General features: G+C 44.2%; 1 protein-coding gene across 7 annotated transcripts in view; it reads left to right on the top strand.

Annotated features, from left to right (window-relative positions):
• LPIN1 (lipin 1) overlaps positions 1-16,305 on the top strand; it is a 265,282-nt gene that overhangs the window by 243,897 nt on the left and 5,080 nt on the right. For all 7 annotated transcript variants that reach the window (XM_073625360.1, XM_073625362.1, XM_073625361.1 and 4 more), the window contains one exon: positions 357-460. In XM_073625360.1, coding sequence (XP_073481461.1) covers positions 357-460 — 104 coding nt within the window. The remainder of the gene's footprint in view (positions 1-356; positions 461-16,305) is intronic.

The raw sequence follows: 16,305 nt of genomic DNA, 5'->3' as shown, positions 1-16,305 counted from the left end.
AGCGTATTGCTCCCCGCGGTAACAAGATCCCAGCTCTGGCAAGATTAGACTCGCTCCACGGGATAGAGATTAAACTGTTTGTATTAATCCAATAAGACTCGTCTGTGAATTTACGACATTGTCCACATAAAATCAAAGCACTTGGACACACTTAAAGAAAATTTATTGAATAATACATGGATCCCTTTTTATGGGGCTTTTCCACGTTCCCTTATTTTATCGGGTTCTGTAGAGGACTCCACTTTATGACATCATAAATCAAATGACATGCTGTAAAGTCTGCGCAGCTGACGCGGTTATCGCTGCATTAAACTGTCAGTTTCATAAACTAATATGTGGTTGTATGATTTATGCAGGATGTTTATTCGTATAAAGAAGTGGGAGTTTCCTTAAACAGAATATTTACGGTGAATCCCAAAGGAGAGCTCGTCCAAGAGCATGCGAAGACCAACATCTCCTCGTAAGTACCTCTTTTATCGCAGGGCTGCAAGGATCTAAAATCGTATCTGCAAAACACAGCAGTCATTGATGTCAAATAAATAAAACACAGGCAGGGCTGTGTAATGAAGGGGTGCAAAGGACAAAAATGATGAGGAAATATGAATTCTGATTGGCTGCTGTGGGTTACTGCAGTTTGCATTTAGCACTTTGGGTAGAAGGAAACGTTTTAAAGCTTAAGTTGAGGCAGATACAAAATCACCTTTTCGGCCCGTTCACACCACAGAAATATCCTCCAGGTCCATTCCAAATGCATTTCTGAATGTACTTTTTTTGCAACACTTTTTCATGCATTCCAGTGCATTTTGATGCGTTTCCGGATGCATTCCAGACGCTTTTTTCCTTCTTATTTTCTGAAATTTTTTTTCACTGGGGTCCGGTGAATTTTTGATACTTTTAACTAGGGCTGCGGAAATTAACGATTAATTCCTCGATTAATCGGTCATTTTTTTGATAGGTAGGCTGCCTGCCCTGGGGCCGCTTTGGGCCAAGCTGTGGCTGCAGCGCAGTGCTCTGCTCCCTCCTCCTCTTCCTCCACTATTTGTCATACACAGTCTGCGGGCATCTCCCACTGTGTGTCTCGGAGCTAAGTGTGAAAACTTTGGCCGTGCTGTGAAAAAAGTCCCGCCCTCCTCCTAGATCAGCTCGTGTGATAGACAGAACATGGCGTCTATCACACGAGCTGATCTAAGAGGAGGGCGGGACTTTTCTCATAGCGCGGCCAAAGTTTTCACACTCAGCTCCGAGACACGCAGCGGGAGATGCCCGCTGACTGTGTAATCCAGGCACTGACTACAGTGAGGCTGCAATTATGGGCACGGTGAGACTGCATTATGGGCATTGTGAGACTGCATTATGGGCATGGTGAGGCTGCCATTATAGGCACGGTGAAGCTGCCATTATGGGCACAGTGAGACAGCATTATAGGCACGGCGAGGCTGCGATTATGGGCACGGTGAGACAGCATTATGGGCACGGTGAGGCTGCGATTATAGGCACGGTGAGGCTGCGATTATAGGCACGGTGAGGCTGCGTTTATGGGCACGGCGAGGCTGCGTTTATGGGCACGGCGAGGCTGCGTTTATGGGCACGGCGAGGCTGCGTTTATGGGCACGGCGAGGCTGCGTGTATGGGCACGGCGAGGCTGCATTTATGGGTACGGCGAGGCTGCGTTTATGGGCACGGTGAGGCTGCAATTATGGGCATAGTGAGGCTGCGATTATGGGCACGGTGAGGCTGCGATTATGGGCATGGTGAGGCTGCGATTATGGGCACGGTGAGGCTGCGATTATGGGCACGGTGAGACTGCATTATGGGCATGGTGAGGCTGCGATTATGGGCACGGTAATGCTGAGATTATGGGCACGGTGAGGCTGAGTTTATGACGTGTGACGTCCTAGCCATGCCCCGCCATGCCCCGCTATGTCCGGCTTCGGCCGTTGCCATAACAAAGATTCTAAATCAGCTAAAAGTGGTTGGATCTGTGCGTTATAATTGATTGAAATTAGTCGATTAATCGGTTTTAGAAAAAACGATTAATCGAACCCGAAAATTTTAATCAGTAACAGCCCTACTTTTAACCACATTCCAGTACAGTTCTGTGCAGTAAAAAAGTAGCATTTTGTGCTTTTTTTTTCTGGAACCTGAAAAGCACTGGGCTCTAAGGCCTGGTTCACACCTATGCGTTTTTTGGTGCTTTTTGCAGAAACGCCAAAAATACCAGCATTTACTTTTTTAGCAATTTGAGCTACAGTAGCTCTTTCTATTGGATGGGACTACGTAGGCCAGCCGTCGCTCCCCACATGTATCATGAGCCTTGACAGCCCATAACCCTGTTGGTGGTTCACTTGTGGTAGGACCGGGAACATCTCAAAAGAACTGCAGTTTTGGATTTGCTCTGACCCAGTCTGGCCATTACAATTTGGCCCTTGTCATAGCTGCTCAAATCCTTACTCTTGTCCACTTTTTCTGCTTTCAACACATCAACTTCAGGGATAACATTTTCACTTGCTGCCTAATCTATCCCACCCACATTCAGATGCCATTATATATTATAATGGGAATTTAAATATTCATTACTATTCACTTTACCTTCCGTGTTTCCCCAAAAATAAGACCTACCCCAAAAATAAGACCTAGCCTGATTATCAGGGAGGGCTGCAGTATAAGCCCTAGCCCAAAAATAAGCCCTAGTAAAGTTCATTAAAAAACTGTAAAACTGGTATAAGGTACAGTATGTCTCTTCCTTTGTAACTGTATTTAAAAAAATCCCATATTTACAGCTGCCATTGACTCGCCGGAGGTCTTCTCTCCTCCCGGCTGGCATCTGCAGCCCCTTCCTCTTCAGAGCTTGGAGTGGGCTGACGTCAGTGGGAATCTTGGCTCTTCTCTCCTCCTGGCTGACGTCTGCGGCCCCTCCCTCTTCAGAGCTTGGAGCAGGCTGATGTCCGCATGGATCTCAGCGGGGAGTGGGGAAGATGATCAGATCACGTGAGGGATCAGGGGAGTTGTTATAAAGGTATTTTCTATAAAACTGTTACGAAGGGAGACACACTGCCAGTATACACACTTATACCAGTATAATCTTTTTATTAAAACAGATTACATCATTTTAAGCAAGATGTTTTTTTAAATGATTAACCACATGCCGACCGCCCGCTGTCATTTGACAGTGGCAGAATTGCTCCCCTGCACAAATCTCTGTAGCTGTATGGTGGCCGCTTTAAGGGGTATAGGGGGTGCGCGGTCTCCTCCCCCAGTCAGTCCCATCCCCCCACAGTTAGAATACACACTGAGGGAACACATTTAACCCCTTGATTGCCCCCTAGTGTTAACCCCTTCCCTACCAGTGTCATTTATACAGTAATCAGTGGCTATTTATAGCACTGATCGCTGTATAAATGTCAGTAGTGACAAAAGTGTCCGATCTGTCCGCTGCAATGCCGATAAAAATCGCCGCCATTACTAGTAATAAAAATGGCATAAATCAATCACCTATTTTGTAGGCGCTATAACTTGCACAAGCAATATACGCTAAATGCAATTTTTTTTTTTTTTAACCAAAGTATTTAGAAGATTACATATCGGCCTAAACTGAGAATTTTTTTTTTTTTTTTTAATTTGGGATATTTTATTATAGCAAGAAGTAAAAAAATATTGTTTTTTTTTTTTTTTTTTTAAATTGTTGCTCTTTTTTTTGTTTATAGTGCAAAAAATAAAAAATGCAGAGGTGATCAAATACCACAAAAAGAAAGCTCTATTTGTGGGGCAGGGGAAGGACATCAATTTTGTTTGAGTACAGCGTCGCACGACTGCACAAGTGTCTGTTAAAGCCACGCAGTGCCATATCGCAAAAAATGGTCTGGTCAAGGGGATAAATTCTTCCGGGGCTGAAGTGGTTAAAATGATGTCAAAATACTGACCGGAGGGGGGAGGTCGAGAAGACAGGGGACACAGGAATATTTTATTGGTTTAATCCAGGATTTTTAGAACAAGCAAGGTGTAAATGACACAGCACAAGCACTGTGCTGTCTATCATGCTTTAAAGGAACAGAATATATAGATATATAGATATATCTATATATATATATATATTTTTTTTTTTTTTTCCTCTAGAGTTACAACCACTTTAAGATCATCATTGTACATACCGTAATTAAATAAGACATCCTCTGAAAATAAGCCCTAGTGTGTTTTTTGTAGGCAAAATTAATATAAGACACGGTCTTATTTTCGAAGAAACACGGTAGCAGTGGTCATAGAGCTATGTCTGATCGATGTATACTGTATGTATATATTTATTATTTTCTTAAGTTTAAAGGTTATGGCTGATTGGTGTATTCCCTTTAACCTCCCTGGCGGTATGATTATTTCGGATTTTAGGTGCTGAAAGCGGTACAATTATTTTGCATGGAAATTTGGCGTTTTATATTGTAGGTCTGTAATTCTTAACAATAACTCACTTAAATCTGTCCAAACAAGAGTCTAGTAGATATCCCGGGTATGATAAAGTTTGAAACACAAAAACATAAATTAAAATATAATAAATAAAAATAAATAACTAAAAAAAATAAAAATAATAATAAAATAAATTTCCCCACGATTCACTATCGCTCAATTCTGCAAGTGTTCTAATTAACTAGCGCTGTTTTCTAGCTGGTCTAAAGCCACTTTTGACGTAAAGGGACACTTTTTGGTTGCTATGGACAATCTCCAGTTTCCAGGCAGAAAGAACAGTATGTATCATATAAAACTGCATGCAGGGCATAGGACAAAGCACTGGGGACAAAAGGGATGTGAAATAATTTCATACAGTACTGTAATCTGTAAGATTACAGTACTGTATGTGTTATGTTTTTACAATTTTTTGAATTTGCCGCCAGGCTCCGCCCCCGTGCGTCGCACCGCTCGCAGGGAACGGAGCCTGGCACGGAGAGGCTTCGGAAGAGGATGGAGCCCGCAGACACAGCGGTGGACATCGCAGGATCCCGGGGACAAGGTAAGTAAAGCCACACCAGGATTCTGCGATGTAATCCCGAGTGTGGCTCGGGGTTACCGCTAATGGTCCTGAATTTTAACCCCGAGCCACACTCGGGAAAACCGCCAGGGAGGTTAACATAAAATAAGTCATTATTGGCTATTGCCAGGTAATGGTTTAAAAGCAATATTTTTTTTCCCCTGTAGTTTGGCAGCATTAGAACATATTGGATACTCTCATTTTGCTTTGGTTCCAGGGGACAAATAGATGTGCAGATACATGTGTTAGCTAAATTAAAAATTTGAATCAGAGTAGATGTAGAAAGAGGTCAATAACATAAAATGGGGTCAATAATAAGTACATGTTACTAATACTTAGTACAAAGAATTTTACTGTTCTCATAATGTCAGATTTAGCACATTTTCCCAGAACAATATACCGAGGCATCCTATAATTAACAGAAGCAGGGAACATTATTATCAGCAGGATTGTACACAGCTTAATAACAAGGGGAGAGATAATTACTGAGGAAAAGATGCATTATAAAGTGTGAAACTAATTAATCACACATGTGCTAATGAAATTTCAGCTATTTTTACATCCAACTGATGAATGAAACCCAGCTCACTATTTTGACAGGTGATTAAATAAGTCGCTCAAAACACATTTGATCTGTTTTGTCTGTAAGAGAAGAAAAATGCTTTAAGAACTTAACTTCACAAATACTTACCGCTGCTTAATGATGCCAAGTTTGTGAGGTCCCTTGCCAATGCCATCTTCTACCCAGGTTCTTCTGGTTGTTGGATATTTGGCTGCTTGATTGGATGGGCAGTTCCATTGCGTTTTTACTGCCTCACCGAAAGCCTAACATGGTGGCTGGAGATGATTGTACAAATGCTTAAAGTGGTTGCAAAGTCAAAAGGTTTTTTATCTTAATGTAGTCTATGCATTGGGATAAAAAGCCTTCTGTGTGCAGCAGCCCCCCTAATACTTACCTGAGATCCATCTACATCCAGCGATGTTGCAGGAGTGTCTTGGCTGCCCGGGACAGCCCTCCTCATTGGCTGAGACAGCAGAGCGGCGCCATTGGCTCCCACTGCTGTCAATCAAAGTCAGTGAGATTGGCCAGGCTGAATGAACACACAGAGCTGTGACTTGGCTTGGGTGCCCCCATAGCAAGCTGCTTATTGTGGGTGCACTCAGCATAAGGGAGGAGCCAGGAGCCCCGAAGAGGGACCAGAGAAGAGGTGGATCAGGGCGGCTCTGTGCAAAACCACTAGACAGAACAGGTAAGTATGACATGTTTGTTATTTTTAACTAAAAAAAAAACAAGAGACTTTAGTATCAGGCCCCTTTCACACTGGGGCGCTGTTTTTAGCGTCGCTTTACCGATGTTTTTGCAGGGGTTTTTGGCTGCTAGCGTGGTGGTTTTAACCCCCGCTAGTGGCCGAAAAAGGGTTAGAACGACCCGCAAAGCGCCGTTACAGCGACGCTTTGCCAGCGGTTCGGCAGCGGTGCCCATTCAGTTCAATGGGCAGGTAGGACTTTTGATGCTAGTAGGACTTTTTTTTAGAGTCCTGCCAGCGCACCGTTCCAGTGTGAAAGCATTCGGGCTTTCAAACTGGAGAGACAGGAGAGGCGCCATGCAGGCGCTATTTTTAGCGCTGTAGCACCTGTAAAGCGCCTCAGTGTGAAAGGGGTCTTACTTTAAGGCTAGGTTCACATATGTGCAGTTTCTTTGTGCCATGTTTGCACAAGCACAGCAGCCCTTTCAATTGTACCTGTGTGAAAAGCACCTTTTTTGAAAGACAGATGCAGGAAAATCGCATGGCGCACGCTTTTGCACCATGCAATTTTCTTTATAGTACATCAAGGGACACAGAGCCATAGTATTATCTATATGGGTATATAGGCACCTTCAGGTGATGGACACTGGTATACCCAATACAGGAAGTTCACACCCTATATAACCCCTCCTCCTACCAGGAGTACCTCAGTTTTTTTGCCAGTGTCTAAGGTGTTGGTCATGAGAAAAGATGAAGAAGAAGAGCTCCGCTGGAGGGATCCTTGCTGGATTCAAACAGCCTCCATAGACCGGTTCCATCCAAAGTGCCACTGAGACCAAAGTGGATGGTACCCGGGCCTCATATAGGAAGAACGAGGTTTTGCCTGTAATGCCTCTCTTTGTAGGGCTGGACCCAGGGCTTTTTGGTCATGCTTACATTACCTAAAGTTTTTCCTGGTGGGGTGCTAATACAGCTCCAAGGGAGTGGAACCTCGATAAAAAGGGACCCGGTCCTTGAAGGTTTGTTAACGCAGCCCGCCGTGATGGATGAAGTTTGGATCTGGCAGCAATAGCCTGCGGCAAGGAAAAGGTAAGGGAAGAAGCCTAGGAACTGTAAAAAGTCCACCTATGGTTTTTCTTCCATGAGTAAAATGTTGTCATGCCTTAAGTCTCCACTAGAGAGAGTAAATGCACGTACTTTGGTACGTTACTTCTCAGTCAGCTCAGTGTCCCAGCTAAACAGCATGTGTGTGGTTTCGGCCAGCCAGGGTGGATTCCTCATCTAGAACAAAGTTTGTGAACAGCTTGTTCTTCCCCCCCCCCCCCTGGGGGAACTATGTCCCCACAGCAGCCCATAAGCGTCAAGCTTGATTCCCCGCCTCCCCAGCCTTCCCTTTCTCCTCCCCTCTCGCTGGGTCTGCCAACTGGACCCGAATGCCATCCATGCGCGTTCAGACTGCTGGTAGTTTAAACAAGAGGGGGGGGCAGGTTAATGAGCGGAGGGGGCGTGGCGCCATGTGCGGGACATAGCGTCCAAGAGGAGCACACGGCGCAGGTGCTAGGGATGCCGAGCAGAGAAAAACAGACTCTCCTCAGCCAGTAGCTGGAGAGTATGGATGTCTGGCACACAGGACACAGGAGCAGTGGGAGCACGTAAGGTGATGCATATAGGCATTTCCAGTAGAGGAAATATATTTTACTCAGCACCAAGCTGAACTTTATTAGCGGCATTGTATTGCTAGACTATTGATCAGCAAGTAGTGCATTTACTTAGTGCCTCTGCTTTTGTGCTTAGGACTATGCCTCCCAAAAAAGACACCACAAAGACCTCAAAGAAGTTACCAAAGATTTCACCCCCAGGCGCTGGAAACTCCAGTCATGCCTCCACACTGTCATCTTCTTCTGAAATACCAGATGTGGCAAGCCAGGGTGAGTCATTGGAACAAATTGGTGGTGCAGCTACTTCTCATATCTCAGCCTCTGTATACATGACTGAAGATGCCTTTTCCTCCGCCCTGCTGGGCCTAGAGGGAAGATTAGCGGCTTTAATCGCATCCTCCATCCAAAAGGATAGGAAGCGTGGTAGATCCCCCTCCCCCACCTTAGACCCTTTACCAAGGGAACAGTGGGTAGAGGATGAGGTGTTACCCTCTGGCGATCAGGAAGAAAGACAAACCGATTACTCCTCATCAGAGGAAACAATGGTGGATGAACCCTTTTCAGCCTCGCAATCTGAGAAATTGCTGGTACAATCTCTTACCGAGATGGTTCGTTCAACTTTCAAGCTACCCCTAACAGAGTCAGCTGAAAGTTCAGTTTCTTCTTTGGGTTCCTTAAAACCTTCACAGCCTTTGCATGCATTTCCTGTCCATGCATTACTAGCTTAACAGCTTATTTATGCTGAATGGGGTCACCCGGATAAGCATTTTCTCCCTCCAAAGAGATTTACAGTACTCTATCCCATGAAGGAGAAATTCACTAAAAGATGGAATGTACCAGCAGTTGACGCTGCTATATGTGAATAAAAGTCTAATTTGTCCAGTAGACAATGCACAAATGCTTAAGGATCCAACAGATAAAAGGTTGGAATTCCTGTTAAAATGCTCTTTTTCCTTGGCAGGTGCGGTTACTCAGCCTGCAGTCGCTGCAATAGGCATCTGTTAATTCCTTAAAGGACCAGTTTAGACAGGCCCTTAAGGAGGTTCCTGTACAGCAAGCTCGGGATTTGGCCGAACTGCCAAGAGCATTATGTTTTGCCATAGACACCATTAAAGATTCTATTCACCAGGCGTCCCGCCTTGTGCTTGTGCTAGTACACATGCGTAGGAGCCTGTGGTTAAAAAATTGGTCAGCCGAAGCACCACGCAAAAGGCTCCTGACTGGGTTTCCTTTTCATGGGGATGATTTGGACAAATACATCCAAAAGATTTCAAGTGGGAAAAGTAATCTTTTACCAGTTAAGATAAAGAATAAACGCCCTTCATTTAAGCGGACTCTTTCTCCTGCGCCAGGGGCATCCGCCTCTAGGCAGTGGCGATGGCCTCCGCTGTCAGAGTCTAGAGGAAAGCCTCAGGGTCAGGCAGGCACAAAAGAAGTCCTGGGGGCGGAAACCTGTAAAGCAGAGTTCCAAAGCCTCATTATGAAGGGGCTCTCCCGCTCGCCAGGGTGGGGGGAAGACCTCTACAGTTCTAAGAAGTCTGGCAAGAGGAAATTCAGGACAGATGGGTCCTCTCCATGGTGACTCTAGGGTACAAAACTAGAATTTCGGGAGTTTCCACCGTCTCGTTTTCTGAGGTCAAACGTTCCCAAAGATCCAGGGAAAAGGCAATCTCTGTTTCGGGCACTAGACCAATTACTGGCTAGGGGTGATCATACAAAACCCCACAGAAGAGCAAGGTTTGGGGTTTTATTCAAACCTCTTTACGGTACCAAAACCGAACGGAGATGTCAGACCCATTCTAGATCTAAAGAATCTAAATCAGTTTCTGAAGATCCGCTCTTTTTGCATGGAGTCGATCAGGTCGGTGGTTTCTAGCCTACAAGGAGAACTTCTGGCATCTATGGACACCAGGGATGCATATCTGCATGTCCCTATATTTTATGCTCACCAAAGGTTTCTGTGGTTCGAGGTAGAACAGCATCGGGTTTTCAGTTTGTAGCCTTGCCCTTCGGGCTAGCTACAGCACCCCGGGTGTTTACAAAAGTTTTGGCTCCACCTCTAGCCAGGTTAAGGGCACAGGGCATAACAGTCTTGGCGTACCTAGACGAGCTATTGCTAATAGACCAGTCTGTGGCTCGTTTGGAGCAACCAAATACCTGGAAAGTCTGCAGTGGATTCTCAACCTAGAGAAGTCTTCCTTAAAATCGCTAAAAAGGCCGGAGTACTTGGATCTGATCATAGACACAGCCTATGACACAGGCTTGGCTATTGAAACCCACATTCTGAAGAAACGTGGGCTTTCCAGGTTGGTTATCTCTACCTTGATTAATGCAAGAAAGCCAGCTTCCAGAACTATGTATTATAGAGTCTGGAGCAATGTTTCTCAACTCCAGTCCTCAAGGCGCACCAACAGGTCATGTTTTCAGGATTTCCACTATTTTGCACAGGTGATTTGATCAGTTTCACTGACTTAGTAATTACTAAAGCCGTTTAATCTGAGGGAAATCCTGAAAACATGACCTGTTGGTGCGCCTTGAGGACTGGAGTTGAGAAACACTGGAGGGCTTATGTTTCCTGGTGTGAGTCCAAGGGTTGGCACCCTCGGAAGTACAACATAGGCAGAATTCTTGCCTTTCTACAGGTAGGGGTAGAGATGAAACTGGCCTTGAGTACTATTAAGGGCCAAGTCTCAGCCTTATCGGTCTTTTTTTAAAAGACCGCTTGCTTCGCATTCTTTGGTATGGGTTTTTATGCAAGGGGTGATGCGGCTTAATCTGCCAGTCAGACCTCCTTTGAACCCTTGGGACTTGAACTTAGTTTTGTTAGTATTACAAAAACAGCCATTTGAACCGATACAGCATATTCCCTTAGTCCTTCTGACAAGGAAGTTAGTGTTCTCGGTTGCTATATCCTCAGCAAAGAGGGTTTCGGAAATTGGCTGCTCTTTCTTGTAAAAATTATTTGATTATTCACGAGGACAAAGTCGTGTTGCATCCACCTCCAAGTTTTCTGCCTAAAGTGGTCTCAGGTTTCACCTGAACCAAGATATTGTCCTGCCATCATTTTTTCCAAAACCATGTTTTAGGGAAGAGAAGTCATTACATTGTCTTGATGTGGTGAGAGCGGTCAAAGTCTATTTACAGTGCCTTGCAAAAGTATTCACCCCCCTTGGCATTTTTTGTGTTTTGTTGCCTCACAACCTGGAATTACCATGGATTGTTTGTGGATTTGCATCATTTAATTTACAGAACATGCCTACAACTTTGAAGATTTTTTTTTTTTTTTTTATTGTGAAGCAAACAACAAATAGAACAAAATAACAGAAAAAGTCAATGTGCATAACTATTGACCCCCCCCTAAAGTCAATACTTTGTAGAGCCACCTTTTGCGGCTATCACAGCTCCAAGTCGCTTTGGATAAGTCTCTATGAGCTTGCCACATCTTACTACTGGGATTTTTGCCCATTCCTCCTTCCAAACTGCTCCAGCTCCTTCAAGTTGGATAGTTTGCACTTGTGAATAGCAATCTTTCTGACCACAGATTTTTCTATTGGATTGAGGTCTGGGTTTTGACTAGGCCATTCCAACACATTTACATGTTTCCCCTTAAACCACTCAAGTGTTGCTTTAGCAGTGTGTTTGGGGTCATTGTCCTGCTGGAAGGTGAACCTCCATCCTAGCCTCAAATCACACACAGAGTGGTACAGGTTTTGCTCAAGAATATCCCTGTATTTAGCACCATCCATCTTTCCCTCAACTCTGACCAGTTTCCCAGTCCCTATTGCTGAAAAACATCCCCACAGCATGATGCTGCCACCATCATGTTTATCTGTGGGGATGGTGTTCTTTGGGTGATGTGATGTGTTGGGTTTGCGCTAGACATAGCATTTTCTTTGGCCAAAAAGTTCAATTTTAGTCTCATCAGACCAGAGCACCTTCCTCCATACATTTTGGGAGTCTCCCACATGCCTTTTCGCAAACTCAAAACGTGCCATTTTGTTTTTGCTGAAAGTAATGGATTTCTTCTGGCCACTCTGCCACAAAGCCCAACTCTATTGAGCGTATGGCTTATTGTCATCCTATGTACAGATACTCCAGTCTCTGCTATGGAACTCTGCAGCTCCTCCAGGGTTACCTTAGGTCTCTGTGCTGCCTCTCTGATTAATGCCCTCCTTGCCCGGTCCGTGAGTTTTGGTGTGCGGCCGTCTCTTGGCAGGTTTGCTGTTGTGCCATGTTCTTTCCATTTGGTTATGATAGATTTGATGGTGCTCCTAGGGATCATCAAAAATTTGGATATTTTTTTATAACCTAACCCTGAATTGTACTTCTCAACAACATTGTCCCTTACTTGTTTGGAGAGTTCCTTGGTCTTCATGGCAGTGTTTGGTTAGTGGTGCCTCTCGCTTAGGTGTTGCAGCCTCTGGAGCCTTTCAAAAAGGTGTGTATATGTAATGACAGATCATGTGACACTTAGATTGCACACAGGTGGACATCATTTCACTAATTATGTGACTTCTGAAGGTAATTGGTTGGACCAGAGCTTTTTGGGGTTAATACATACGCACATGCCAATTATCAGTTTTTTATTTCTAAAAAATAGTTTTATGTATATATTTTTCTAACTTTACTTCACCAACTTAGACTATTGTGTTCTGATCCATCACATATAATTCAGATTAAAAAAAACATTGAACTTAAAGGCTGTAATGTAACAAAATAGGTTAAAAGCCAAGGGGGTGAATACTTTTGCAAGGCACTGTAAAGACGACTGCTCAGATCCGGAAGACTGATGTCTTGTTTGTACTGCCAGAAGGTCCTAAGGAAGGACAGGCATTGTCGAAATCCACCGTCACTAAGTGGATTCGGCAAGTTATAATTCAGGCTTATGGCTTAAAAGGTAAGATTCCATCTTTTCAAAGCGCACTCGACCAGAGCAGTTAGTGCTTCTTGGGCAGTGCATCACCAGGCCTCCATGGCTCAGATCTATAAAGACCACAACTTGGTCTTCAGTACATTCACCAGGTGTTATCAGGTGGATGTAAGAAGGCACGAGGATATCGCCTTTGGGCGCAGTGTGCTGCAGGCAGCAGTATAGGTCCAAAAGTCTGGGGGTGTCCTACGGGTTGTGTCTCCCTCCCCTCAAATAACATTGCTATGGGACGTCCCATATAGTTAATACTATGGCTCTGTGTCCCTTGATGTACGATATAGAAAATAGGATTTTTATAACAGCTTGCCTGTAAAATCCTTTTCTTGGACACAGAGGTCCCTCCCCTCTTTCTGGGGTTTAGGTATATTGCTTTGCTACAAAAACTGAGGTACTCCTGGTAGGAGGAGGGGTTATATAGGGTGTGAACTTCCTGTATTGGGTATATCAGTGTCCATCACCTGAAGGTGCCTATATACGCATATAGTTAATACTATGGCTCTGTGTCCTGTGATGTACTCCAAGAAAAGGATTTTACAGGTAAGCTGTTATAAAAATCCTATTTTTCGCAAATGCGTGGGGATGGCATTAAGAACTAATGGCACCCCTGGCATCTGCTAAATAGCACCACGTTTTGCCTGTGGGTGCGGGAATGGGTGCGTTTTATATGCATTCCTGCACCCGCATATATGTAAACCTAGCCTAACATCTGTGGCAAATTTAAAGCTGATCTCCAGCTTTTAGTGAAGAGAGCCAGGCTTGATTCTCTTCCAAAAACAGGAAGGGAATTTCTTGTCCCACCACTTCAGTGTATACTGTATGTAGCTGAGGCTACGTCCAGTTTATACAGCACACACAGCCGCTGCATCTGTGTGTGAAGTACATAATTTGTTTGGAACAGCTTGGTCCAAATGAACTATTTAAACTTCACTAAAAGCTGTACATCAGCTTTAACTTAGTTTGTCAATGTTGGCAGGCAGCACTGCATGTCAAGCTCACCCAATAAAGATAATGGGACCATATTGCTACTGTGAACCAAAGACGCGGTTCGCAGTTGCAGCGCGTGAGTTCCATGAAAAATCGCCCTTTGACAAAAAAAAAAAAAAAAAAATGAAAGTTTTTGCTGGGGTCCCACTTTATGGCTATATCCCAGTCAGGTTTATATTTACATTTAAAGTGATGCAGGGGGATAGACTTACCTGGAAAATCGCTTAAATTTTTTTCCTGTTATTTATCTTCTTTTTTGGCTTTCCCATCAATTAAATCCATATCGGTTTTGGTCTCTTTTTAATCCTTCAGAGCTCAATCTAAGCAAATAAAATGCAAGCCACTGAAGTCTCAGTGGCAAGAGAAATAGGTTGTATAACACAGAATCATGTCATAAGAGCTGTTAGAAGCTCCTGATAAGCTGTATGGGATTATATAAAATTCTGATCAAGGAAATTTGAGCTAACTGGTTGAAGCTAGCACAATCACAGGTCTTTGTGGGTAACATTATAGTGGTCTTCCAATGCTTGCCATTTAAAGGGGCCTTGTCACCCAGAGAGAAATTTAGAAAATCCAATTTTAATACTAGTGTCTTGTGCTAGACTTAACTGACAGCTCAGGTCAGAGATGCTGTACTAACAATTCAATGTTAGTACAGCGATACCCCTTGCTGTTCTATTGTGTTCTGACAGGGGGACACCCCCTCCGCCAGAACACTTCCTTCAGCCCCCTCAACCATTGGCTGAGAGCGCTAATCGGGAGCCAGTCGGCAGACCTTTTGGTCATGACCCATCAATAGAAGCCGGCTGAACTGGCTGCTGTACTCACGGGCCAAATGTTTGCCGGTTTCTATTGAACTGGCCTATGCCTCCCGACATTCAGCCCGTGTGTACTAGGCTTCGATGTTAGCAGTATAGGGATAAAGAGTACTCATATGCATGGTCACTGAAGGAAGCAGGTCATATTGGCTACAACCCTATAGTAACTGTGGATAGTGGTAACATTGTCACATAAGGTTCCTCCATTAAAACCTACTTGTCTGTCAAAGTGCCCTTGATCTCCACTTCAAGGAAAAGGTAACCAGTGTCTGTGTGCTTTGCTTAATGTGATATGTGGTCAAAGAATCAGGTGGGGGTTGAAAGAAGCATGGGTTTAAAAGAGGAAAATCATTGAAGTTCTGAAATGTAAATAAAATACTGCTTTCGGGAAATGCGGCTACAGTGGGGCAAAAAAGTATTTAGTCCTGTAATTGTCATCATAGGTATACTTCAACTTTGAGAGACAAAATGTGGAAACAAATCCAGACAATCACATTGTCTGATTTTTGAAAGAATTTATTTGCTAATTTTGGTGGAAAAAAAAAGTATTTGGTCAATATCAAAAGTTCATCTCAATACTTTGTTATATATCCTTTGTTTATCAATGACAGAGGTCAAACGTTTTCTGTAAGTCTTCACAAGGTTGTCACACACTGTTGCTGGTATGTTGGCCCATTCCTCCATGCAGATCCCCTCTAGAGCAGTGATGTTTTGGGGCTGTCACTGGGCAACATGGACTTTCAACTACCTCCAAAGGTTTTCTATGGGGTTGAGATCTGGAGACTGGCTAGGCCACTCCAGGACCTTGAAATGCTTCTTACGAAGCCACTCCTTCGTTGCCCGTGCAGTGTGTTTGGGATCATTGTCATGCTGAAAGACCCAGCCATGTTTCATCTTCAATGCCCTTGCTGATGGGAGGAGGTTTACACTCAAAATCTCACGATACATGGCCCCATTCATTCTTTCATGTACACGGATCAGTCGTCCTGTTCCCTTTGCAGAGAAACAGCCCCAAAGCATGATGTTGCCACCCCCATGCATCACAGTAGGTATGGTGTTCTTTGTTTGCAACTCAGCATTCTCTCTCCTCCAAACATGAGTTGTGTTTCTACCAAACAGTTCTACTTTGGTTTCATATGACATTCTCCCAATCCTCTTCTGGATCATCCAAATGCTCTCTAGCAAACCTCAGACGGGCCCGGACATGTACTGGCTTAAGTAGGGGGACACGTCTGGCACTGCAGGATCTGAGTCCCTGGTGCCGTAGTGTGTTACTGATGGTAGCCTTTGTTACATTGGTCCCAGCTCTCTGCAGGTCATTCACTAGGTCCCCCCATGTGGTTCTGGGATTTTTGCTCACTGTTCTTGTGATCATTTTGACCCCACAGAGTGAGATCTTGCGTGGAGCCCCAGATCGAGGGAGATTATCAGTGGTCTTGTATGTCTTCCATTTTCTGATTATTGCTCCCACAGTTGATTTCTTCACACCAAGCTGCTTGCCTATTGCAGATTCAGTCTTCCCAGCCTGGTGCAGGTCTACAATTTTGTTTCTGGTGTCCTTCGACAGCTCTTTGGTCTTCACCATAGTGGAGTTTGGAGTGTGACTGTTTGAGGTTGTGGACAGGTGTCTTTTATACTGATAACAAGTTCAAAC

This window comes from Aquarana catesbeiana, linkage group LG04, assembly GCF_042186555.1.
Source record: "Aquarana catesbeiana isolate 2022-GZ linkage group LG04, ASM4218655v1, whole genome shotgun sequence".
NCBI lineage: Eukaryota > Metazoa > Chordata > Amphibia > Anura > Ranidae > Aquarana > Aquarana catesbeiana.
The sequence above is the reverse complement of the archived record's forward strand: the minus strand, read 5'-3'. Positions and strand labels throughout refer to the sequence as shown.